General features: G+C 38.0%; 2 protein-coding genes across 2 annotated transcripts in view; one reads left to right on the plus strand and one right to left on the minus strand.

The window, feature by feature from the left end:
* NDUFAF2 (NADH:ubiquinone oxidoreductase complex assembly factor 2) overlaps positions 1 to 25,574 on the plus strand; it is a 136,267-nt gene that overhangs the window by 107,303 nt on the left and 3,390 nt on the right. The window lies entirely within an intron of this gene.
* Positions 14,098 to 16,353, minus strand: LOC113929189 (UPF0184 protein C9orf16-like). Its single transcript, XM_035727683.1, has 2 exons — positions 16,262 to 16,353; positions 14,098 to 14,398 (listed from the first exon to the last, which is right to left on the minus strand). The coding sequence occupies exons 1-2, from the start codon at positions 16,351 to 16,353 to the stop codon at positions 14,098 to 14,100; spliced, it is 393 nt and encodes a 130-aa protein (XP_035583576.1).

The raw sequence follows: 25,574 nt of genomic DNA on the forward strand, positions 1-25,574 counted from the left end.
AGTAGAACAACTTGACATCATATGTGCCCCTTGTGCAATGCACTGAGAATCAGACAATCTTATGTTGTATTTCTTAAAATGCATGATCTTTATCTAATCATGAGAAAAGAACTGGAAAACCTAAGTTGGAACACATTTCAGGTCATGTCAGTGTTATGAACATCAAAGAAAGACTAATCAACATGGCAACTAAATGTAATATGTGACCCTGGATTAGGGGAGCGAACTTAGCTATAAAGGACAGTATTGGGGTAATTAGCAAAGTTTGAACATGAACCATATATTAAATAATAGTATGATCTCAGGGTTAAGTCTCCTGAAGAAGAAAGAAGGATGCTGTTAAATTCTTTGTGAAAGTTTGAAAACCCAGCAACTTCTCTACCCAGCTGAGAACTGGGAGTTTATATATGGAAAAGGAAAAACAATATCCAGACAAGTTTGAGGGAAGAGGTACCAATCTGAAAATAGGAGTGATTGAATGAACATATACTTACTGAACGTAACGAGTGAGGTTGAATTATTGATAGCGTAATTCCGATACCTGGAAAATACACAGAATTTATGTATTATTTCCAAGGAAAACAAAGCTTAGGTAGGAAAAAGAAAAATAATCCTGGTATACTAGATAACTTACTTGTTATAGTGTGTATTCATAATCATATAAATATTGAATATTGATATACCACTATATTGAGAGTATTAAGCCTCAAGAAGGATGAGGTAAATCCTCATTTTCAATAGTAAGTTAATATACAGTGCTTAAATTTGAAAAGTAAAGAAGTGATAACATATGAATGTTATTTAGATATTGAGGAGGGATCAGGAGCAGAGTCTCCTTTATAGCTGTCAAACATTTTCATTTTCGTGACTCCCTTGTTTGGCCTGTGCCATAACCAGAGACATCAAGTGAAAGCATATAAAGTAGTTGTTTGGGGGGAGAGAGAACTATATTTCATAATAAGCTTTGTAGAACAATGTGGCCCCACAAATTATGTGAATATGTAACTTTGATTTAAAGAGAAGGATTTTAAAAACCACACAGTGCTGTAGATGAGAGGTAGCGAAGTTGTTCCCCAGAGTACCAGCAAGTAAATATTTCAGGTGTTGTGAGACCCAGTGTCATTGCTCGTATTTACTCGGCCATGGTAGTGTGAACGCAGTTACAGCGGGCAGTATGTGAACAAGCGAGTGTGGCTGTGTGCAGTGTAACTTTATTCACAAAACAGGTGGTGGGTAGATCCTGGTTTGCCAACCCCAGCTGTTGATGAGTGCTTTTCAAATTGGGATACCTCTACAGCTGAGAACACAGAGACTTTCAGTGGGATATGCAGGTATGGATCGCCTTAAAGACATTAATTTCCATATCCTCTCTTTCCGTATGTCGTCTTTCCTAAAAATGATCTGCCTGAGAACTCTTTCTGGTCTGCCAGTTCTCCTTTTTGACATCTTTCACAGTCATCTGTCTCCCACTTTTCAAAGGAAAGCTTACCCCTTGTCCCTGCTAAATCTTACTCTGGTGCATTGCCTTGGGGTTTAAAAATCTCCAGGGCACCAAACAGAGACTTGGAGACTGAATTTCTCCTGAGGGAGAGTCTCTTGAGACTAAAGCAGAGAAAGCTTCAGTAAAAATTACTGAAGGGGGCAACACATTATTTCAGACAGGTGACAAACTCATGGCAAGGATCTATGCCTTATAGTTTCTCTGTCTACCTAGCTAGCTACCCATTTATCTCTCTTAAAATTAAAATCCACAAGTGAAAAAGTTGTCATGGGGACATATAATAATACATTTATTTGAATTTAAAAACTAAGTTAGACTTTTCCTGACAGAGAGTAAGTCACATTTAGCTGATTGGGTTTGACAATGAGGACCGGCTTTGCCAATTAAGTTATATGGTTATATTTTCCGCAGATTGAATAAGTTAAACTGCAGCTCCAAGGCTTTGGCAAAAAACGTACTTAAAGGATGGATTCCATATGCAATAAACCGGAAAATACATCCTTTGCTATATTTAAGTGTCAGCTTAAATGTGCAAGATAGATACATGGTTTTCAAAAGTCTTAAGAGATACGTGTGCCAACAAATTTAGGAAATCACTGCTCCCATTGTTTATGGATATATAAAGGTGTAGTAAAAGTTTTAAAAACATGCATGAAAATGATAGACAAGAAATTGAGGGTAGTTATTACCTCTGGGGAAGGAGAATGTTGGGGGGAGGGGTCACAGTGTTTTATTGGTCATATCTGTAGTATTTTATTTTTTAAGCTGGATCATGGTCATATCTGTAGTGTTTTATCTGTGGTGTTTTATTTCTTAAGTTGGTTATAGCTGTAGTATTTTGTTTCTTAAGCTGGATGGTGGGCACATGGGTGTATATAATATTATTAACTATATTTATACACTTGAAATATTTTATTAAAAAAGAATACAATGAAACCTTGTAATCCTATATTTTAAGAGAACATGTTGGGTCCCTGATACAAAAATAAGATATTTAGAATAAACTGAAAACTGAAAATTCTAAAATACTAAAAGCACGTAAGGAGTTATCATAGCAACATGCATAAGAAACCATCAGTGCGTTGGGGCACCTTGGGTGGCTCAGTCGGTTAAGCTTCTGCCTTTAGTTCAGATCATAAGCCCATCATGATCCTGGGGTCCTGGGATCAAGCCCCTCATCTAGCTCCCTGCTCAGTGGGGAGTCTGCTTCTTCCTTTCCGTCTGCCCTTACCCCCTCTTCCTGTACTATTTCTCTTACTCCCTCTCTCTCAAATAAATAAATAAAATCTTTGAAAAGAAAACAATCAGTGTGGCTTAGTTTTTGGAATTCCTTGTTAAAACCCTAATGCTTATATATTTGTATTCATTCAGTTACTTAGTAAGCACCTGGTATGTGCTTAATAGCTACCATAATTTCCTTGTAGTCCTCTTTTGTATGTACCAGTCTGTCCTAGATATCATAACTCTGTTAAATTATGTTTACATTCTGGTTTTAGTATCTTTTTTTTTCCCTCTGCGAAAGCGAATTAGTCTGATTAATCTTTAAGATTGCAAGGGAAAATATTCACATATTGCCTTCAGAAATTAAATCTTATTGCAAGTTTACACAGGAACATTATGTCTTCAGTTGTGCAGTCATTCCAGGATCTTTGGTTTCCAAGACTAGAAATCCTTGAGCTTGATCAACATCCCATTCTTTAGTCACCTACTAGCATTTCTTCCTCCCCGAAGATGTTGTGTCTGGATGGGTTTACCACCATTCACAATGAAAAGTTCCTGTTGAGTGGGAGTTATGCCAGTCATTTGACCTCCCTCATGCCTAACACATTTGTGCCTGTATTTGACCAGGCAAAGCAGCAGTCTTCTCCCCATTCAGGAGCACCTGAAGCTCTGCAGTTTATCCCTGCCAGTATAATTATTGGGTACTTCTGTGACTCGGGCGTGGCCAGAGTTATGGTTTTACTTGTTTTTTTCCCATTGTTTGATTAAAAAATTAGTGTAACAATTTTAAAAACAGATAGTAAATTACCCCAAATCCTATGGCTGGTTGCACAACTCAACTTTAATAAGTCATTCACATATTGGTACATTATTGTAATTTGGGTATACATTTATTATTTTGTATTCTGATGTTTTCATTTAACTATCAAAAGAATAAAACAAGTACTTGAAACACAATAGCATAACACTTAGAGATGCCTTTTCTATATACCTTTTTTGATATTGATCTCTAGCTTTGTAAAAGCTGAGATGATATAAATTTGCCATGCTCCTCTAGAAAAATGTGGGAGGCTATGAAAGTGAATCACTTGAGCATTTTGAGCTCCTTGGAGTCTATACTCAATCATGAGCTACTATATCTCCCTTACTGTGTATTTATTAATTGTACAAGAAATTTTTATTCTAGTTTATGTTGTAAATCTGGTTTTCAAAATATTGATTTTAGGTAGGGCTTGCTAAAAGTAGCTCAAACTTCAAGCATCCCACCTTTCTCATTCTGAAAGGATTGCTTCTTATTTGCCTCTGTACAAAGCTGAGGTCTGAGTTTGAGCTTAGTTTATCCTTAGCACATTTTTTTCTTCTATTTTGCTCTTTTATCTGACCTTTAAGGAGCGGAACAAAAAAGGTTTTTTTTTAAAGATGTATATAAATAAAGTGCTATTATATATTATTTTTAGATATGCTTATGCTCAGTTTCTTCTGAGATTCATCATAACTTACTAGGTGCATATTAAAAAGTATACAGAATTAGTTCTGAATAGTTAACCTTCTGAGTCATATCATCAGTCACTAAAACATGTCCCATTTAGGTTTTAAAACTGGGCTTACATCCAGAGTGAAAAAGGTTAAGGGAGTTAAAATGAGGTCAGGGTTTTTTTGTTTTTTAATACACACTCTTTCTCAGTTATCTTACCAAAACAATTTCTTGTGATTTTTCTCTTATTCTTCCATGCTGGAAAAGTAATGATTTTTTTCACAATCTAAATTTAAAAAAAAAAATTGCTACTGATCACTTTTATCAGACGTTACTTGTTTTCTTTCAATGGGGGTAATAATGGTGCTTAGGAAGATTGTATTGGTATGTACCCTCTAGGATACCAAGCCACAGTTGACTGTCAGTTAGGTATGCCGGATTTTATTCTCCAATATTTATTATGGCAGTGATAAAATACTATATTAATTTGCTATGTGTATGTTGTTGATATGGTGATAAGAAATTAGGCATTTTATATAATTTTTCTGATATACATATGTTCATTGTGTTTTATGTATTCAAATATACTTAATTTCCTTCTCAAATATCACATTCTGTTGCTACTGTGATGCATTTTTTTTACCAGTATTCTAAAACATGAGCAAATGAATGTGTCATCTAGGGCAGGGTTTTTCAATTTATGTGCTACATTAGAGGGCTGTGAAATCAATTTAGTGGGTTGTAAGTATTTTTGCTTTTTAATAAAGTAGAAAAGAATATGGGAGAGGAAATACTAGCATATAAAACCTTACTAACAGTATTGTTTTCTGAAATTCTTGTTTCACATACATCTATGCGTATGTTTGTGTGTCAGTTGTAATGTAAAATGTATTTTTTACTGCAGTGGTTAATTTTTTTTAGATTATTTATTCATTTATTTTGCTAGAGAGTGCGCGTCTGGGCATGCACGCATGCACACACGCGAGCACGAGCTGGGGGGGAGGGGCAGAGGGAGAAGCAGACTCGCCTCTCAGCAGGGAGCCTGATGGGGGACTCAGTCCCAGGACCCTGGGATCATGACCTGAGTCGAAGGCAGACGCTTAACCAACTGAGCCACCCAGGTGCCCGCGATGGTTAATTTTTATGTGTCAAGTTGACCAGGCCATAGCAACCAGATATTTGGTCAACCACTAGTCAAGATTTTGCTGTGAAGGAATTTTTTTTTAGCTGATATGAACATTCAAATCAATAGATTTTGAGTAAAGCAGATTATCCTCCATAATGTGGCTGGGTCTCATCCAGTCTTAGTTGAGAAAAAAGACTGACATCCTCTGAGGAAGAGTGGATTCTGCCTGTAGATTCCTTTTGGACTCAGGCAACATCACCTCTTCACTGGGTCTCCAGACTGCCAGGCTACCAGGAAGATTTGGACTTCCTAACCTCCACAATTATGTGAGTCAGTTCCTTAAAATTAATCAATTCCCAGGGCACCCGAGTCCTGGGATCGAGCCCCGAGTCGGGCTCCCTGCTCAGCGGGAAGCCTGCTTCTTCCTTTCCCACTCCCTCCAACCCCCACTTGTGTTCCCTCTCTCGCTGTCTTGCTGTCTCTCTGTCGAATAAATCTTAAAAAAAAAAATTAATCAATTCCCCCATATATACACATATATTCATACACATACTATATATGCATATAAATATATATGTACACACACATTCATACATATCTTATTGGTTCTGTTTCTTTTGAGAACCCTAATATACTTACTAAAGGTCATAGTACAAAAAGTTGAAAATTACTAATCTTGAGAGTAGTTTTTTAACCTAGTGACTGGTATATGTAAAATGCTTGGCCCTAGCTCAAGATAGGCATTAGATAAGTGATAGCTGCTGTTATTTTATTATTTCTGCTTGTTATTTTTTAAAGTCCAAAAGAATCCTAATTTGATGTGAAGTTATGTTGAAATATTTCTAAGTTCTGTACTCATTTAAACTGTCTTTTTTAAGAGATTAATCTGCATTTGAGAATAACGTTGTGGTATTTTGAATGTTTGCTTTATAGAAATTATTGTCAAATTTTCTGCTTTCCTTCTCCCCATTTGTATGGCCTCAGAGCTGCCTGCGTTTTTTCCACCATAATATTCAGAGCAGTTTAATATTTTTGAATTTGTGAAAAGATACTCTTTCTCTGTAGTTCAAGGTGATTTAAATCCTTTTTTTTTTTTAAAGATTTTATTTATTTATTTGACAGAGAGAGAGAGAGAGAGCACAAGTAGGCAGAGAGGCAGGCAGAGGGAGAGGGAGAAGCAGGCTTCCCACCGAGCAGGGAGCCCGACGTGGGGCTCGATCCCAGGACCCTGGGATCCTGACCTGAGCCAAAGGCAGCCACTTAACCGACTGAGTCACCCAGGCGCCCCAAGGTGATTTAAATTCTTAGTCTCAGTGTAAGTGACAGACATAAAAGAACCTAGTATCACGTGCCTCTTGAGCCCTCCCTCACATCCTCTTGTCTTGCTTTACTCCAGCCTAGTTGCAGCTACCATCTCTCATAGGTGTCACGGTACTACAGCTCTGCTGAGTAGCTTTAGCTTTCTGCTTTGACACTGTAGCATGAGATACCTGTGGGGAATAAGCCTGGAGATGTGTGAGGATTACCACACCAGGTGACCCTTGATCCATGGGGGATAGGAGCTAATGGATAAATGCTCCCTTTCTGCCCCGTGGGCAGACAGGTCAAGCACATTGAGACAGTTCAGGCACATTCAACATGACTCCTCAAAAGGTTCCAGCAGGAATTGGGTCCCAGAGTCCAGAGCACTGACCAGATCCAAAGCATACCTCTGGTTTGGCTTTCCTTCCCTATTTCACTCTCTCTAGTATCTTACTCCTCTTCTCAGGGATCACTTGTTCAGCATCAGATTTATTGAAACCAAAATCGTTACCTATAGTAGACAAAATTGAGCCCAAAATTGAAATGGTCAGTACCTAGTAATTAAATTCATCAGGCCAACTGACTTTGTAACATGAGTGCACATTGGTCCTGTTGGCACAAAATAATATGTTCCTTAGAAATATTGAAGAGAAAGAGTATATGTAGGTCTATCAGATGTACTTGAAAATTTTGTGACCAAAATCATCTTAGTGGGATAAAATTCTGGGGTGTCATTCAGTACTTGCCCAGATACTTGAGAGACCCTGAGATTAATTTTTCAAGAACAGCTTGATTTGGCCTATAAGCATTTTTGAAACTTAACTCATAGAGGAGTCCAATGATTTGGTTTCCTAGTAAGAATCCTGATTGTACTTTTCTAGCTTGATTGCGGAGTGACTATCTTACTGCTGCCCATCAGGGATTAGAAGCAGGCAACTCCTTTCCACATGGAACACTGCTAACAAACTGACCTTCTACAGAAGTATTCCTTAGATCGTCTTAGATTTGAACCTTTCAAAAGTGTGGCTGAAGGAAATTATGTCTAAAGATCTTCTAGGATAGAACTACCCAGCTGGTGAGCCAGAGCTGTATAGAGATATTCCCACAATACTGATGCTCTTAGTCCTCCATTGGCCATTTGCTTCCTTTTGTGAAAAATTGGGGCAAGAATTGCCTAAGGCCGCACTGTGCAATAGCAATATGTTAGCCACATATTTAATTTTAAATTTTCCAAAAGGCCCATTAGAAAAAATAAAAAGAAATAGGTGAAATTAATTTTAATAATGTATTTTATTTAACCCAGTATATCAAAATATTATCATTTCATCTCATTATTGACATATTTTGTTTTTAATACTAATCTTTGAAATCCAGTGTTTATTTTACACTTACAGCATATCTTTTTTTAAAAAAGATTTATTTATTTATTTGAGAGAGAGAAGGCCCGCGCACGACAGGGGGGGAAGGGCACAGAGAGAGGGAGACAAGCAGACTCCTGCTGAGTGGGGGGACATGGGGCTCAATTCCAGGACCTGAGATCATGACCTGAGCCAAAACCAAGAGTCAGGTGCTCGACTAAGTCACCCAGGCACCCTGCCTTAGGGCATATCTTAATTCAGACTAGCCGCATTTCAGGTTGTCAAAGCCGCACGTGGCCAGTGTTCACCATTGAACAATGAAGATCTAAGGGATATACTAGCCACCTCCTGTATCAAGTGAGATCATCAGACATATAGCTCCTCCCTCATTAAGTTCTAGCTTTTTTGTTTTGGGCTTTTGATTAGCGAGTGAAAAGGCTGGAAGATAATCACTTCTGAATCTGTTTGAAAGTGATTATTGAAGATGTTGGTTATTTTGCTGTTTATCTCTTATTTAGAATTCTCAAAACCAAATTCTTAATGGAATTATCTACCAGAAAAAAAGTTTTTTTTCCTCTCTAAAAGAATAAATATGTTTCCTTTTATTAAGTAAAAAGAGTTACATAATTTGTTTAGCTTTTTGCCCAGGCTATTAGGAAGCTTAGACGAAAAGGTACTGTTAAATCCCAGGAACTATATTAACACTTGTAGTTACCACGTATCGTTCCTCCTTTTCCCCATGATTTGACTTTTTTAACAATTTTCTTTTACTTCTACTTTCTTTTTTTTTGCACTTCTTCTTAACAGTTTTCTTTTACTTCTGAAAAAACTGATCCCTAGATTCATTGACTAAGTGAATACACTCTGGCTAGGGAAAGAAATGTAAGGGTCACCCAAATTATGAAGGATAGCTCCTTTACTTAGAATCAATGGATCATAGATGTTGACTGCTTTTACAAAATACCTTCGCAGTAACACCTAGGTTAGTGTTTAATTGAATAACTGGGTACTGTGGCCTAGCCAAGTTGACACATAAAACTAATCATCACAGATGATAGTGCTTATATTTTGATAATTAGTTTTTAGTTATATTTTTTGTTGTAAAATCCGTTGGGTTTTTACCTGAAGCTAATGTAACATTGTGTGTCAGCTACACTCAAGTAAAAAAAAAAAAAGTTTAAAGAAAGATGTCTTTTAAAATAAATTTATCTAAGTAAGAAACTTAAAAAAAAAATCCACTGGGTTTAGAATGCTCTGGAATTTTGATCTTCAAATTGCTTGCCAGGAAAATATGAATATGACCCAGTGAAAAAATTTTACTCACAAGAATGTGATTAACCTTTTAGGTACTAGTATTTGGGCCATGATAATTTGAATCAGTCTTTTATTGTGTTTTTTTTTCTAGTTATTGGATATTTTACAATATGAAATTTCCTTGAACAAGAAACAACACATTAATCAGTGTTTTATTTGTACCTCTGTTTTCCAAGATATCTCAACTTAAGTAAGATTCTATGGGGTGCCTGGGTGGCTCAGTCGTTAAGCGTCTGCCTTTGGCTCAGGTCATGATGCCAGGGTCCTGGGATCGAGCCCCCAGTAGGGCTCCCTGCTTCGCAGGAAGCCTGCTTCTCCCTCTCCCTCTCCCCCTCCCCCTGCTTGTGTTCCCTCTCTCACTGTGTCTCTCTCTGTCAAATAAATAAAATCTTAAAAAAGAAAAATTCTGTGTCTTTAATACAACTACCAATATAAGAAAAACTTTTCTGGAGTTCAGATTCTTACTGGGAAATGAAAGACTTACAAATTTGCACATATTTGTAAAATTTAAGTACATTATCTTTTACTGATAAATGCTGCTGGCTAATTAACCCTTGGAGACCTTACTTCAAACAGGTTATCACAATTAGCAATGTAGGTGTAAATGTGAATCTAATTAGTCAGTTGGCTTAGCCTGTTTCTCGCTTAATGTCATGTCCATATGCTTTGCCTTTATAAACACATTGTATGAGAATTAATTTAAAAAAAAATTATAGAGGCGCCTGGGTGGCTCAGTTGTTTAAGCCTCTTCCTTGGGCTCAGATCATGATCCCAGAGTCCTGGGATCAAGCCCCACATCTAGTCCCCATCTAGCTCCACATCGAGCCCCACATCGGGCTCCCTGCTTCCCCCTCTGCCTGCCCCTCCCCCTGCTTGTGCTCTCTCTGTCAAATAAATAAATAAAATCTTTAAAAGAGAAATAAAAAAGAAAATTATAAAATATACCATATCTTCCTGACTCTGTTACTTTTTAAAGTAAGGAAGTCTGTGTGTAGAAAAAAAAAAAAAGAGGGGCGCCTGGGTGGCTCAGTTGGTTAAGCGACTGCCTTCGGCTCAGGTCATGATCCTGGAGTCCCGGGATCGAGTCCCACATCGGGCTCCCTGCTCAGCAGGGAGTCTGCTTCTCCCTCTGACCCTCTTCCCTCTCATGCTCTCTATCTCTCGTTCTCTCTCTCTCAAATAGATAAAATAAAATCTTTAAAAAAAAAAAAAAAGACTTGAAGGAAATGTAAATACAAATGATTTGGGTGGTGAATTGATTTTCTTCTTTATACTTTTATGTATTTTATGAATTTGCTACATAAAGGAAATATTTCTCTATAATCAGAAAATATTTAACTTTTAAAAAGGAAATTAAAAATGCCAGCTCAGTGGTTTCTAGTGATCTGACAGGTGGTGCCAAAGGTACGCAATGAGAAAGAGCCCACCTTAATACCCACCTTTGGCCATTGGGATTGTGCCTTGACTTCCTTAACTTAATAGCTGTCTCTCGTGTGTTATTTACCTAAAATCTTGAGGCTGTTTTATTTGTAGCTTTAAAGTAACAACTACTCTTTGTTACCACCACAAAAGTCATTTCAGTTCAACAAATATTTATAAAGTGCTGCCATGTTCTGTTTATCAGGTAATTAACATTTTTCCTGTGTTTACCTAGCAAGACTGTTTATATAAATTAACTTTCACTCTTTCTTGCATTATCCTTTATATACTTATTTTTCTGTATCTACATCTTTGAATGAATCTCCAGTTTCTGAAGATTTTTATTCAAATGTCAAATTATCAAAGAATTTCTGTTCTGGATATATTACTGTCTATGATGGTTCTCAATTTTTATTTTTATTGTTATAATTTATAAATCTTTTCATCCTAAACTTTCTCTAAATAATTAGTAATATTCGTATCTTTGATTTAGACTGTCTAGACCTGTCAAATGTAGACTGTCTCTAGTCTAATACATTAGCCTTTTAGCTACATGTGGCTATTATAATTTGAAATAAATTTCTTTTTATATTAAAAAGTCATGCTTTTTTCTTTTATTTGTATTTAAATTATGAAAAACATTAGGTTAAATAATTGATTGCTTTTCATCTTTAATGTATGAAGTTCTTGGTACACAGTAATAAAGTTAAATGTTTTCTGAATGTTTCTGAATAGATATAAGGTGAAATGTTAAAGAGGAAAATAAAGTTTTTTGTTCTTTCTTCTTTTAAACTACTTCTGGCTTTTCTAGAATTACCTGTTTAGATAGTCTCTCTTCTTTAGACAGGGACAGGGTTTTATTTCAGTGAGGACTGATAAGCATAACAGTTCAATAATTGTCCCAACACTAAGTTAGACTAATTGCATTATCTATGGTCACCAAATTACAAGATAGTTTATCATAAAAATATTTAATTTCATATGTGTTTGTTGAAAATAACCTCACGAATAAGATTTTCTATTGGATGAATTCCAAATTTTCATCACCAGATGGATATTTTTACCAAGAAATGTATATTACATAAAAATTTAAATGCAATAATTATAAAAGCCATAGCATATTATCACACTAGAGTGATATCTGTTAACAAAATTCATTTGTGTATTGAAAAAATATTTGCATGTCATAACTCCAGTGATATATTCATTGAAGATTAGTACATTGCATGGATTCACCTAAGAAAACATCTCCTATTTCTTAGTAAACCCAAAAGGGCAGGCTGATTAAATGGGAGAGATATAGCAATAGGAAGCAGGCATCTGTTTGCTTACATTCAGTAGTGATGTTATTTGTTGTACTAGAATTCAGGCCTCATGAGAGCAGGGACGAAGTTTTGTTCCCTGCCTTATCTACTACAGTACCTGGCTCAGAGTGGGTTCTCAGTAGTATCGTGTGACTTACTATGTGAAAAAGTGAAAGAGAGGACTCCGGCCTGTGTCTCTTTCTGAGAGCTCTAAGGAGGCCAGTTTCTTCTCTGCTCTTGATTTCATTTTGTCTTTATTTTTATTTCTTAGTGATCTTTTTGCTGCTCTCCCCCACCAGTTCCCATGAGGATTCTCACCCACCTTGTTTCTTCATCTTCCTGTCCCCATCACTGCTGGGATATCCCTGAGCCTCTCTTTCTCCTGGCACCAAACCTAAAGGAAGCCTGGCTCCTAGGCAACCACAGATGCCCACTTGAGCTTACATTTGCTTGCTCACTTAGAACTCACTCTACAACCTTAATTAATATTCTAGCCTTTTCATTTCCTCTTAGAAGAAAAGATGTTACTCTTCCTCCCTTTTATTGTCCTTCCTTCCCTCAATGTCATTTGGTTAGTTTCATCAGCTACTACTCTTCTGGGAATTCCACTCTCCTCTCAGTATAATTGCTGTAGGCAGTCCTGTCTGTGGGTGTTACTCCAATTGCATAAAGCGATTGTTACTGTTACTGCTAGTGTAGTGGTGGTGCTTTTTTTTTAAATTATTTATTTATTTATTTGAGAGAGTGAGAGATAGAGAGAGAAGGAGGAGGGGGAGTGGCAGTGGGTGAGGGAGAAGCAGACTCCCCACTGAGCAGGGAGCCAGATGTGGGGCTTGATCCTGGAACTCCAGGATCATGACCTGAGCCGAAGGCAGACGCTTAACTGACTGAGTCACCCAGGCGCCCCATGGTGGTGCTTTATGTGACTGCTGCAATTCTAGTTGGCCACATGGTCACCTTCTTCTGCCCCTTACCACTAGCCATCACTTTCCAAGCCCGTGTTCCTATTTTTTCTACCTTCTCCCAACTCTTAATGGGAAGGGAAGTGCTTGGACCATCTTTGGAGTTGGGAGGAGTGGAGTCCTGGGTTCCATTTGAAGGGACTGAAGGTCACCCATCTACCTTCCTATAGTACCTCTGTCTCTTTGGGGAGGCAGCACCAGCAGCCCCTCTGAAATGCCCCACAGCCTGTTTTCAAGTTTTAGTCAGTTATAGATGCTATAGATGATGTATCATGACTCTACCGTGTATTTTTATTGCATATATGTTACACTGTGGTTAAATTGTATCCTAGGCAGGGAATATAAATATCACTGAAACACTATTTCTCTGGGGGTAAGAAAATGTTTTAGGTCCAAAATAACTGATCAATTATTAAATTTCCTTACCTTGATGCCTTCCAAAGTTAGGAATTTTGTATTTGGGTAGTGATATATTTTAAGTCAAATACTTACTGGTTGACAAGTGAAAGGTACACAAAGAAAAAATAATTTTTTCTTAATTTTCAAAAGGACAAGCTGAGGAGTGCTTGGATGGTACAGTTGGTTAAGCATCCGACTCTTGGTTTCTGCTCAGGTCATGATCTCAGAGTCGTGAGATTGAGCCCTCTGCCAGGCTCTGCGCTCAGCGCCAAGTCTACTTAGGACTTTCTCTCCCTCTCCCTTTGCCCCTCTCTCCACCATGCTTGCGCTCTCTCTCTCTCTCTCTCTCGCTCTCTGTCTCTCAGATAAATAAATAAATCTAAAAAAAAAAAAAAGGACAAACTGAGTCATCTTTACCAAACTGGTTTTATTCATTCATTCATTCATTCTTTCTTTCATTTATTGGCCTGTTTAATGTGGCTGCTCAAGGCCTGGGCGGAGTGGCGAGTGCCCTGGAATTGGGCAGATAGGCAGAGTGGGTGGTTTGCAGGCCCACACCTGACTACAGGAGGGGATGCAGAGTGGTGGGGACTGGCCTGGGCATGCCAAGGAGAGAGTACCAAAAGGGCGGCCCAGGCAGGCAGACCCACCAGGGGAACCTGTAGTCCAGCCCTTGAAAAGATATCTAAGCCAGGTAGTAAGGTCTCAGGTCAGAGCCTAGCCCAGGGAGGCAGGGTTGGAGCTAGTTGGGGGCTCCAAGAGCCTGGGACTGGCATCCCTAAGGGCCTCCTCGAACTGGAACTCAAGGGGTGTCTGCCGGTCAGACTCAAGCAGCTCCTGGAGGTGGGCGTGGTGGTGGTCGTTCTTCTCCAGGTGCTCCAGCCAGGAGTTGGTCTGGCCCAACGTGGAGTTAATGGCAGCATGTTCTTCCTCCTCGAAGCCATCATCCTCGCTATGTGCACCCACCTCCACTGTCATGCCCAGGTCCTTGGGACCCGACAGTGCTGGCTCAGGGCACCTCAAGGGCCATGTTGCGTTCCAATGCAACCACAGTCACACTGAGAGCTGGTACCCTCACACTGGTTTTAAAAAACCAGTACAAGCTTCCAAGAGTATAAATAAATGTGTACCTGTCTTTTCTCACTTTTGAAGTTATTAAGGCTTTTCCAACATTATGTAGAGAACTTTAAGCCAGTTCAAATCAAAATTTATTAATGATGGAATATGATTTATCCTTGATTACTAGCTATTTAAGTTTAGATTTGACTTTATAAGACAATTACAAATTGCAGAGTTAATGTTTATTCATTAGTCCATACAGTGCATATACAGAGCCAAATTTATTCATTCCACAGATAGATATTGAGCATCTATTACATCCTAGGCATCGTTTTAGGCAATGAATGTGGGGGGAAAGAGGGGAGAAGGTAGGTAGAAAGGGCAGTCAAAAACCCTTCCCTTACAGACGGCAAAATATTTATGCATTTGCCCTCTGTCTTAGCAATCTAACTTCTAGAAATCTACTCCAAATTATCTGATGAAATAAGTAATTTATCATAATTCACAGGGCTATTTGTAATAGCAGTAGTAAATACGGCATATGGAAAGGCTAGAAATAACCCAAATGTCTGTTAATAAGCCATAATATGCCACTCACTGGGGGCTGTCGGCTCAGCACACTCTCCGTAGCTGGGAAGCAAGTCCTGTCTTGAAGTGGGAACCGATCACAGTATTTCCATATCCATATCTGCCATGGGCAAGTTCGGGTTTTGTTCTAAGGACCCATTAAAGTGTTGTTAGCGGGAAGTGGCGTGAAAGGTCAGTGGTTGCTCTGGACACTGAATCCTAGAGGACCAAGGAGACCTATTAGGAGAGTGATCTAGACAAGAAATGCTTTTGCCAAGGGAGATGGAGAGACCTGCGCAGCTCAAGATACACTTTGGAGGAAGAATTGGTAAGATTTAGTGCTAGATGGAGGTAGGAGGCAAGGGGAGTATAGGAATAATTTACTAAATGTGCACAGCTGTGTAAGGGAGGCTGATTTGGCTGCTGCTGGCTAAAGTGGGCTACTTCGCAGCACAAGGACATCCCAGTAACCCCTCGCCTTCTCCAGATCCTGTGCACTGGTGTGTGTTTGGTATGTCAGGGAGGCTACTTTGAGAGTATGGTAGTTCACTTTCAGGGCTGCCAACCAGTTAGCTGGATGCCCCTCTAGATACATGAGTGCAGCGCGGCATCGCCTTGGAGCTTGTCTGTGTCTTAGCATGTGAAGAAAGGCAACAGGGTGAGTCCCGATTGAAGTGAAGCAAAGCAAAGCTGCCAGAGATTAAGGCAACACTGTAGTCAGGTAGCACTATACTGAGGCCCGCGGTTTGCGGAGCTCTGTGTGGGGCTTGCTGAGAACTGTGCAAGGCAGTAATGAGTAGTGGAAAGAACATGGTGGAAGCAGACGCTTCTGTCTCAAGTCTAGGTTTATTGTGTGACCCTGAGCTAATCTTCTGAGCCTCACTGGTCTTGGATGTATTTAACTTAAAATGTCCATTAGACATCCAGGTGAAGACATCAGTTAGATAGTTGGATAGTGTATCATTCTGGAGCTTGGAAAACAGTCAGGCCTAAAAGTATAAATTTGAGATTTTCCGGCATATGTAGACAGTATTTAAACTCCTAAGATTGGAAACGATTACTTAGGCAGAGAGTATAGAAAAAGGGGCGAACCTCAAAGTGAGTCCTGAAGCACTTCGGTATTTGAAGGTTGGGCTGAGAAGGAGCTAACGGTTTGATGCATGATATTTGGGTGTGTTACAGACATCTCAAATTCAGTATGTCTAAAACAGAATTCCTCTTCTCCCCTGTTTCCTCCCATGGTTAATGGCATTACCTGTCAGCTGTCGTCATCAGAGACTGGGGGACTGTCCTGGTCTGGTTCACCACCACATCCTTGGTGACCAAGACCTTTCTCATTTTGAACATCCTCACAATCTGTCTTTTCCCCTCCTTCTCACTACCTGTCTCGGTTCCTGCCTTAATGACGTCTCAGTTCTGTTTCTGCAATAGCATCCTCTCTGATTTCTCTATTCCAGTCTCACCTCCCTCCGGTCTAATTTTTATAGTTGCTAGAATCATTTTTTTTTTTAATGTGGTATAAACACGTAGGCCTCCTGCTCTGTTTGCCAGATTTTGCAGACAAAAAAGACAGGGCACCTAGTTAAATTTTAAGCTCCAAACCAACGATGAATAATTGTAAGGGTAAGTATATACCCTACAATATATAAGAACTATGTATACAAAATAATTATTTGTTGTTTATTTGAAATTCAGATTAACTGTGCATTCTCCTCCTCTTTTATCTGGAAATCCTACTCTTGCTTCACAGTCAAAATATTTTACCATGGCTTTCGGGATAAAAGCTAAATGTCCTAACATCGCATTGTAAGAGTCAGCATGTTCTCACCCCTGCAAGCCATATGACCTGCTTCTAGTGTTCTGAATTTGTGGTGCTGCTTTCCTCCTCCGAACCTACCTGTGAGCATGTACTCACCTCTTCCCAGCATGCCTCCTCTGTTCTCAGTTGTCTGGTTCATTCCTGTTGTTGAGACTCGGACCTCACCCCCTCTGGAAAGTCATTTCTCACCCCCTCCTCCCCGCTCTGTGGATAATAATAGGAACACCAGCTTTTCTTCTGCAATCTCAAAACATTCTTTGCTTAATATTGTCACAGAATTTATCATATTGTAATTTCATTAATTGTTTAACCCATCTCTCTTCTTTAGATTGTGAGTTCCTTAAGTTTGGGCTAAAGATTGTGTCTTCTCACTCTGTCCTTGGCACATAGTGGGCTTTCAATATCTAAATGAACCAATGAATGAGCAAATGGGAAAGTAGGAAAGAACTCATAAGCATTAGCCACAAAACTGACCATTGGTGTTTACCCAGCTCTTCCCTACGTTGACTCCTAGATGAGTCTATGTTGCAGCAGGCAACCTCCTTTGTTTTCCTCTTGGCCCCCAAGGAAGCTTCTTAAGAGCAGAAGCCAGGTTTTGTTCTCTGTATCCCCAGGCCCTTGAATTGTAGGTGATCATATATATTTATTCAATGAAAGAAAGAATGAAAAATGCATGAATGAAGGAGTATATTGTGTAGGGCCACAGGTTTATTGTCCCTTGCATCAAAGGACAGTACCTGTGCATTAGGTCCTGGGGCAGGTAACCTCCCTCCATGGCTATGACATGTTGAATTCTTCCTCCCAGCTCCTTTCCTTCCCTCCGTCAACCTAGGAGAGAAGAACTGTTTCCTCCGTACAGCGGCTGGCATATAACAGCTCAATAAGTGTTAGCAGTCCTTCACAGATGGAGCCTCCTTTTTCCTCCAGGGCTCCAGCCTCTGCCCTTTCTTCCCCACTCTAGGAGCCCAGGCCTGACAAAGCCATGGGGACCTGACATTGCTTCTCTCCCAGGGATAACGGGCTTCCCCACTTCTCACACAGGGGAGCAAGGCTTTCTTTGTCTTCCACCAGGGCAGTGCAATTAAATAGGACTAAAGTTAAGTGAGTCTAATTATTTTTTTTTATTAATGTTTAACTGCTGTATTTCTTTTTCAGTTAAGTAATTGTATCTTTATGCTCAAAGGTCTTTTTTTCATATAGATGGAAGTTCATATATTTTATTAAAAGAAATACCACCTGCAAAACTATTAATGACTTGAGCTCTGTGATTAGTTCCTTTTAGTAACATTTTGAGATGTAATAATTAATCTGGCTCAAGTTCAAAGACAGAAAACTCAACACCAGAAATTCCTAGCCAGCAAAGAATATAAACAAATCTTAACAATTGTTCCCCTTAAATAACAAAAATCATTGAGATCAACTTGCAATTAGAAATGTTTTTTTTAAATGCAGAAGAGAAGTTCAAGAAAGCGTGTCAAAACAACAAAACTCAGTCTGCATTTTCATGATTGTAATTGATCAAAGTCTGTTTGCAATAGATTTGAATGTGAATAAATTAAATGTGACATTGATTTGGCAGAGGCACACTAGTGATTGGCAAGAACACATAGCAAGAGCAGCTTCTGCTGCAGAACTTGCTTGCTTGTTGTCTCATTCTAATAGATTTCTTAGCAACCTGGTGCTGTCATACTAACCTAAGTGGTGTCATTTATTTACCCTTTTGGTTTCTGATCCCATCCAGCCAAGATTTGGTTCATTTTTGATTACTAATCTAGCAGACATTGCCTTGGGTTTGGTACAGAGTACCTTTTGGTGACCTGTGTACCTCCCTGCTTTTTTTTCTCTCTTTCATATATTGAACAAACGTGATCTAATAACTTTTTTCCCATCCTGGCAGTTCAACTTGTAGAACTAGAAAATGTAGTTTAAATCAACAATTTGCCAATATTTTCAAGCTTAGGCATTGCTATCATATTTATTAGGCCTGAATTATTTCGTGGTATGTTACAAAAATGACACTGTAAAAAGAGTATCCGGCTTGGAACATTCTGAAATAGTTGTACACCAAATTCCCATTATAATTATGTTGATTGTAGGGTGGAGGGAAGTGGCATATTCTGGAAGGCTACTTTCTGGATGAGACCACTGTATAGTAACCAGATGTGTATGGTTTGGGGACCTGGCACATACTTTCTGCCAAATTTTCACTTATAATGTATTTACTAAATCTTTCGTATTCTTCAAAATGTTTTTTCTTAAATTAACCAAAGGCAGGATGCTTATACTTTAAAATTTTTAATATTCATTAGAATAAAAAATATGTATGTACAGTTTAAATTAGAGAAAGAAATTAATGGAGCTGTCAAAGTCAAATGTATTTATATTATATATAGCACATGTGTGGCAAGAGGGGAAAAACATATGAATTGGGGAGATGTACTTATTAAATATTTTAGAAAGTTCATCTCTTTCCAAGACCAAAACTTTCATTTTATCTTCATCTTACGTGCACTTTGAAAAGCATATACCTAGATCCAGTAGTTACTAAAATTATATTTATATTACACTTTTGCCACGAATATATTGCTAATTTATAACTTCAAATTAAAGCTTTTAAAGACTTCAGTTTCTTTTTTTCTTGTATGTAATACAATTTGATCATTATGAAATGGGCATGGTTCTAATCCCACAGAAGACTTGAAAAAAAATCTAGTGACATGGCCAATTTTATCATTATGCATAAGACTGACTCCTACGTCTTTGCTTGCTCTTGAATTTAATAACCTTTCTAACAATAAAGAACTGTTTAATTTACTTTAGACTGTATTTAGATTTTATCTTGAGATGTGTTTTGTACTTAAGTTTGAACATAGTTATATATGGTATACTTGAAATTCACAAGTAGTTGAAACCAAATGGAGACCATTTATAAATACTGAACTCCAGAGAAGCGTGGAACCAGAACATCAAAGGAGCATTGGGTTATGATATGCATGAGTATTGTGCCTGCCTTTTTTCTTAGCTGGATTTATAGCACTTTTAAAATAAACATTATAATTCCCTAATAAAGGACTTACCATTGGCTCTGATCCATCTATAGGAAAATTATCAAATAATTTTGAAATCTGTTATTATGGAATTTTATATTTAACAGACATATCACACGATCGGCATGATATATATGTATATAGAGAATATTACTGAAACACTCCTTGATAGAAGTAGTCTCAGTTGAAATAGGGTTAGGGGATTAGGATCTTGAATTATCATGAAACTATTATTTGCTTTTATTTATACATATGGCACATACAAAGAAATTTAAAAATACTAGTGACATTTTATGTATCTTAAATTAGTAATAATGAGAAATTTGTAATTTGTATTTACCGTCCCTTGTTTACTAGATATATATGTAAAAACAGATAATATTCCTAAGATGTTTTTGTATGTATGCTTAGATCGTATCCAAATATTCAATTCCATTTAATAGCATAGACTCAGAATTGTTCATTCCCACACCTCTGGTCCAAGTGTGGCCCCAGAGATGGATACCTGAAAAATCTTGAGTAACCTTTTTGACTCACTTAGATATTTCTCAGCCCTTCTCTGCCCATACTTGCTGAGTAATCTAAACTTTCTTGCAGCTTTCTTCACCAAAGAGCACTTACAGTCAGCTCTCTTCCTTCTCTGAGATACTAGAGTGGAGTTCCAAGGTTCAAGTTTTCGTTGCCTCAGTTTCCATAATCTCTCCCAAGGCGTCATTACAGAGATGTCTTGTCCTATCCTGCCATTTGTTTTACCTCTTTTTTTTTTATGGTTCTAATATTCAGTTCTGTTACCTAACACCTCCCCCAGGTATAACTGTGTATTAGAGCTGATTTCTACACCATCTCAAAAAATTCATGTATACTAGAATTTGCATAAGGGACTATATGATTGAAGTGGGATTATATCATGGCTAAGGTCTATGAGCTGTAAGTCAACATGTCAGTAGATTCCATTTTCAAGCTTTTTTCTGTATCTTATTAATTAAAAAAAAACTTTCAGTCTGTTTTCAATACCACACTTAGCAGTTTGCAACACTGAGTACAGTACTACACCTACCAAAAGGGCTCTTAAGCAGAGCTTAGGCAAGAAGTGGCACTGGAAAGGACTTGAGCTATACCTTTTGGGGCTTGAGTTCACATGGTTGAATTAATGAGTTGTACACAGTAAATAATCATTAACTTGACTGTGCTAAAAACAAGGCATCCAGAGCTTTTCCTTTTTTAAAAAAAGTCTTCAATGTAATCCTTCACGAACAATGGTAATGTATAATATGACATGGAAAAATACATAAATTCAAACATTTAATACATAGTACTTTTTACAACTGAATTTGTCTCTTTTCCCGGTATCAAGGCTCCATAAAAAAGTCTAAGCTAATTTGCTCCAACTGAATACCCTGCTGCCTGTTGAAATGAAGATTGTCACAGAATAGTCATTCATTAACAGTATATTTAGGGAAAGTTCTGAAATAACAGATTTTGCTATAGCTCATGCTTTCTCTGTTTTGAGTATGGTTTCTTTTCTTCCTTGAGCTTAGTTAAAAATGATATCCTTCAGTACTTCACTCCCGGGACTCTTAGATGTGACTTTCTCAGAATGGGGTTGACCTCATGCATGACTTTCTGACTGTCAACTCCACTGGGCTCAGCCTCAGATGGAGGAGGGCCATTGTTGACATTACTGCTTCAAATCCCAGGCCAGGGAAGCCAGGACAATGGCGTAGGACGTGGAACGCTTGGTGGGCTGAGGCTCTTTGTTGGATAGGAATAGAGAGGGAGTAAGGCACTGTCTTCCTCCTGCCTAGTGCTATTAATTTGAGGGCTGCATATAATCACAACAGTCCCATTGCCTTCAGGCTGTACTTCTCATCAAAGATAACTGATATCTTTGCAAGCCTTAAGAAGACCTTTTGGTGGTGGGCGCCTGGGTGGCTCAGTTGGTTAAGCGATTGCCTTCAGCTCAGGTCATGATCCTAGAGTCCTGGGATTGAGTCCCACATCGGGCTCCCTGCTCAGCGGGGAGTCTGCTTCTCCCTCTGACCCTCTTCCCTCTCGTGCTCTCTCTCTCTCATTCTCTCTCTCTCAAATAAACAAATAAAATCTTAAAAAAAAAAAAAGGAAGACCTTTTGGTGGGGGTACAATCATGATAAGCCTCAAAATCCAAAGCAGTAGTTTCCATGGACAGTATGATGAAACTCCTCATGTGCTCAAGGAATGTCCAGTGGGTGACATAAAGTTCCAGGGCATCAAGCAAGTAGCAGAGTGTCCACAAATAGCGTTTTTCTGTGCAATGAGGTCTTCCACTCTGGTCATTTCTGTCACTGTTCCTTCTGTTATATAGATTCAAGTTTTCATCTTGTATCATTTTCCTCCAGCCTGAAGTACTTTCTTTAATGTTTCTTATGGTAGGGGTTTGTGATAAATTCATCCTTTTTTGTCTGAAAATGTTATTATGCCTTCATTTTTGAGGGATATTTTCACTTCATATAGGATTTTATATATTTTAATATATTTTATGTACTAAGTTAGTAGTTTTTCTTATCCTTCAGCACATTAAAGCCAATCCATTTTTTTTATACCTTGTATTCTTTCTGGTGAGAACTCAATAGTATTTATTTTTCTCTTCTATAAATAAATCTTTTTTTCTGTACCTGATTTTAAGATTTTATCATTAGCTTTTAGCAATTTGATTTTGTGTGTTTGGTTTTTATATTTCTCCTGTTTGGAGTTTTTTTGTTTTTGTTTTTCTGGGTTTGTGGGGGTTTTTTTGTTTGTTTGTTTTGTTTTGTTTTTTCTAGTTTCTTAGATATATAGATTTATGTTTGTCCTTTTGGAATATTTTTACCCATTATTTCCTCCCCTTCCTGTTTCCTGTGACCCCACTTACATGTTAGACTGCTTGATATTATCCCACAGCTTAGTGAGGCTCTAGAACAGTTTTTAAGCTTTTTTCTCCTCCCTCTTACATCATTTTGGATGGTTTCCATTGCCTTGTTTTCAGATTCATTTTTCTTTTCTTCTGCAGTGTCTAATTTGCTGTTAGGCAAATCCATTATGTTTTTCACTTGATATATTGTATTTTTCACCTCTGTAAGTTCCATTTGGTTCTTCTTAGTTTCTATTTTTCTCTTTATGTTCATTTTTCTTTTATGTCTTTGAACATATTTATGTAGTTGTGATAAGTCCTTATATTTCTCACATAATTATGAAATATTTTCATGATTTCTATCATGTTTGGTTCTGTTTCTGTTGACTGGGTTTGGATCACACTTTCCTTCTTCACTTCTTGACTGGATGATGAACATTGAAATAGTATATTGCTTACAGTCTGGGTTTTGATGTCCTCCTTTTAAAAATGTTGAGTTTTGTTCAGAGGATATGAAATTACATGTTAATCAGCCCAAACTTTTGGAGGCTTATTTTTAAGTTTTGTTAGGGTGGATCGAGCATTGGTATCCAATAGGAGTTTCTAGTCACATTTAGCTACTAAACACTTGAAATGTGTCTTGTGCAGTGGAGGAACTGAAGTTTTAATTTATTTTAATTAATTTAAAATCTGTGGCTAGTGGCTACTGTATTGGACAATGCATGTCTAGCTTTACCTCTGCTCTCATGCCAGTTTATCCTTACTCCTAAAGAGTGATCTTTCTGAAGTCTTTATACTGAATACCCTGTGTGTTCAGTGAGGCATCTCTGGCTGATTAGAACTTGAATGTCTTTTATTCTCATGCATGTTCCAGCAGTTACTCAGTTTACAACTCCTTAGTAGTTATTCCTGGCCCTGTAGCATCTCACCCTACCCTCATATAGCTTAATAATCAGCAGAACACTTAAGTGCTCCCCTATGCAGATTTCTAGAACTTTTTTTCTGTGTATTGTGGTATTCTGCCCCACAAATTCTGGCTTCCTCGGCCTCTGTAACCAACTTCTCTATCTCTTTAGCACAACTTCTGCTTGGGTTCTCCCACCCTATGCAGCAGCCCCTAATATGTCTCCAGGCAGAAAGCTGAGGTAATACAGGGCTTACCTCATTTGTTTCCCTTCTCTCAGGAATCACAGTACTGTACTACCAATTGTTTAATATCTGAAAAGTTTAGTACTTTTTATTCAGCTTTCTAGTGGTTTATGACAGAAAGACTAATGTGGAACCAGTTACTCCATCTTGTTCTCAAGCCAGTAGATTATGTTTTACTAACACCTCTATCCTCAATCAAGTGGTAATGATTGCTGCCTTTGTCGAGGGCTGTGGCACATTAAAACAGTGAAGATTTTTCAGTTCAGCAAAATCACGAACTTTGTCTGTTCTTCATAAGAATAGCCATTGATATGGGGATTGTGCTACTTACATTTTCACAACAAATAGTTATTCAGTGTTTGTCACAAAATAGTGAGTTAAAATTCTAATTACTTATACAGCGTAAGTATTGAAGAAACTTTTATTTCTACTCTGAAGTAAAAAAGAGGGATGGATATAAATTTGGTATGTTTATTTTTTAATGAAGTGGAATAAATAATCTACCCGTTTATCCACTATCTAAAGTCCACTGTTTAAAAATTCACCCTGTACCCTCTTCTATTGTCTTATCACTGCTCAGCAACCAGTTCTTCCCCAGTCCTTACAACAGCCCATGAAAGAAGACAGCATTGTTATCTCCATTTTACGTGAGGAAATTGAGACACAGAGAGGGTCAGCAACACTGACAGGGTCACGGAGCTAGGACATGCCCAAACTGGGATTTGTATGCAGGTAGTCCTGCTTCAGAACCCATGGTCTTAACCACAAACTTTCAGAAGACCTGACAATGTGAACAGTATACATATGAGTATTTGAGGTGTAAATATTTATACATATACAGTCACTTTATTCCCATTTTCAGATAAAGAAACTGAGACTGAGAAACACCTAAGTGACCTTCTAGGTGTCACAGCATGGAAATTATGTCTGTTTGAGTCAAAGACCTATGTAGATGGTCATCACAGTGCCATTTTTTTTATTTTTTATTTTTTTTAAGATTTTATTTATTTATTTGACAGAGAGAGAGACAGCGAGAGAGGGAACACAAGCAGGGGGAGTGGGAGAAGGAGAAGCGGGCTTCCAGCCGAGCAGGGAGCCCTATGCGGGGCTTGATCCCAGGACCCTGGGATCATGATCTGAGCCGAAGGCAGACACTTAACGACTGAGCCACCCAGGCATCCGTGCCATTTTTTTTTTTAAATGAAAATATGTAATATTGGAAATAACAGTAGGGGTGTTCATCAAGTAAACTGTGGTATGATGCCAAGTCGAAGAATATTATCAGGGGAAAAAAGCAGCATATAAAAGGATATTTGTTTTAAACATATAAACATTTATATGAAGACCCACTTGCTCTTGGTTTACCTCTACACATTGAAACAAACATACTGTTTTTATTGATGAACATACTGAGACTTAAGGTGGTGGTGTTCAAAGGAAATGTAAGGAAAAATTCTTATTTTATGGTAAATCCTACTGTAAAATAGGCTTTGTTACAAAATGATTTGTTTAAGTCCACAGATTCCTATTTTTTCCACCTAACTACTTTCATTTTATCTATTCCAAATATTTACAAAACTAGATTTCCTTTCATACATGATTTATGTTCTGTTTAATTTTCCCGTTCTGTTTAATTTTCCTGGAGGCCATTAGGAGGGGTCTGGTAACAATTAGTTAAAAAAAAAA

The sequence above is a fragment of the Zalophus californianus genome, chromosome 5 (genome assembly GCF_009762305.2).
Source record: "Zalophus californianus isolate mZalCal1 chromosome 5, mZalCal1.pri.v2, whole genome shotgun sequence".
Lineage (NCBI taxonomy): Eukaryota > Metazoa > Chordata > Mammalia > Carnivora > Otariidae > Zalophus > Zalophus californianus.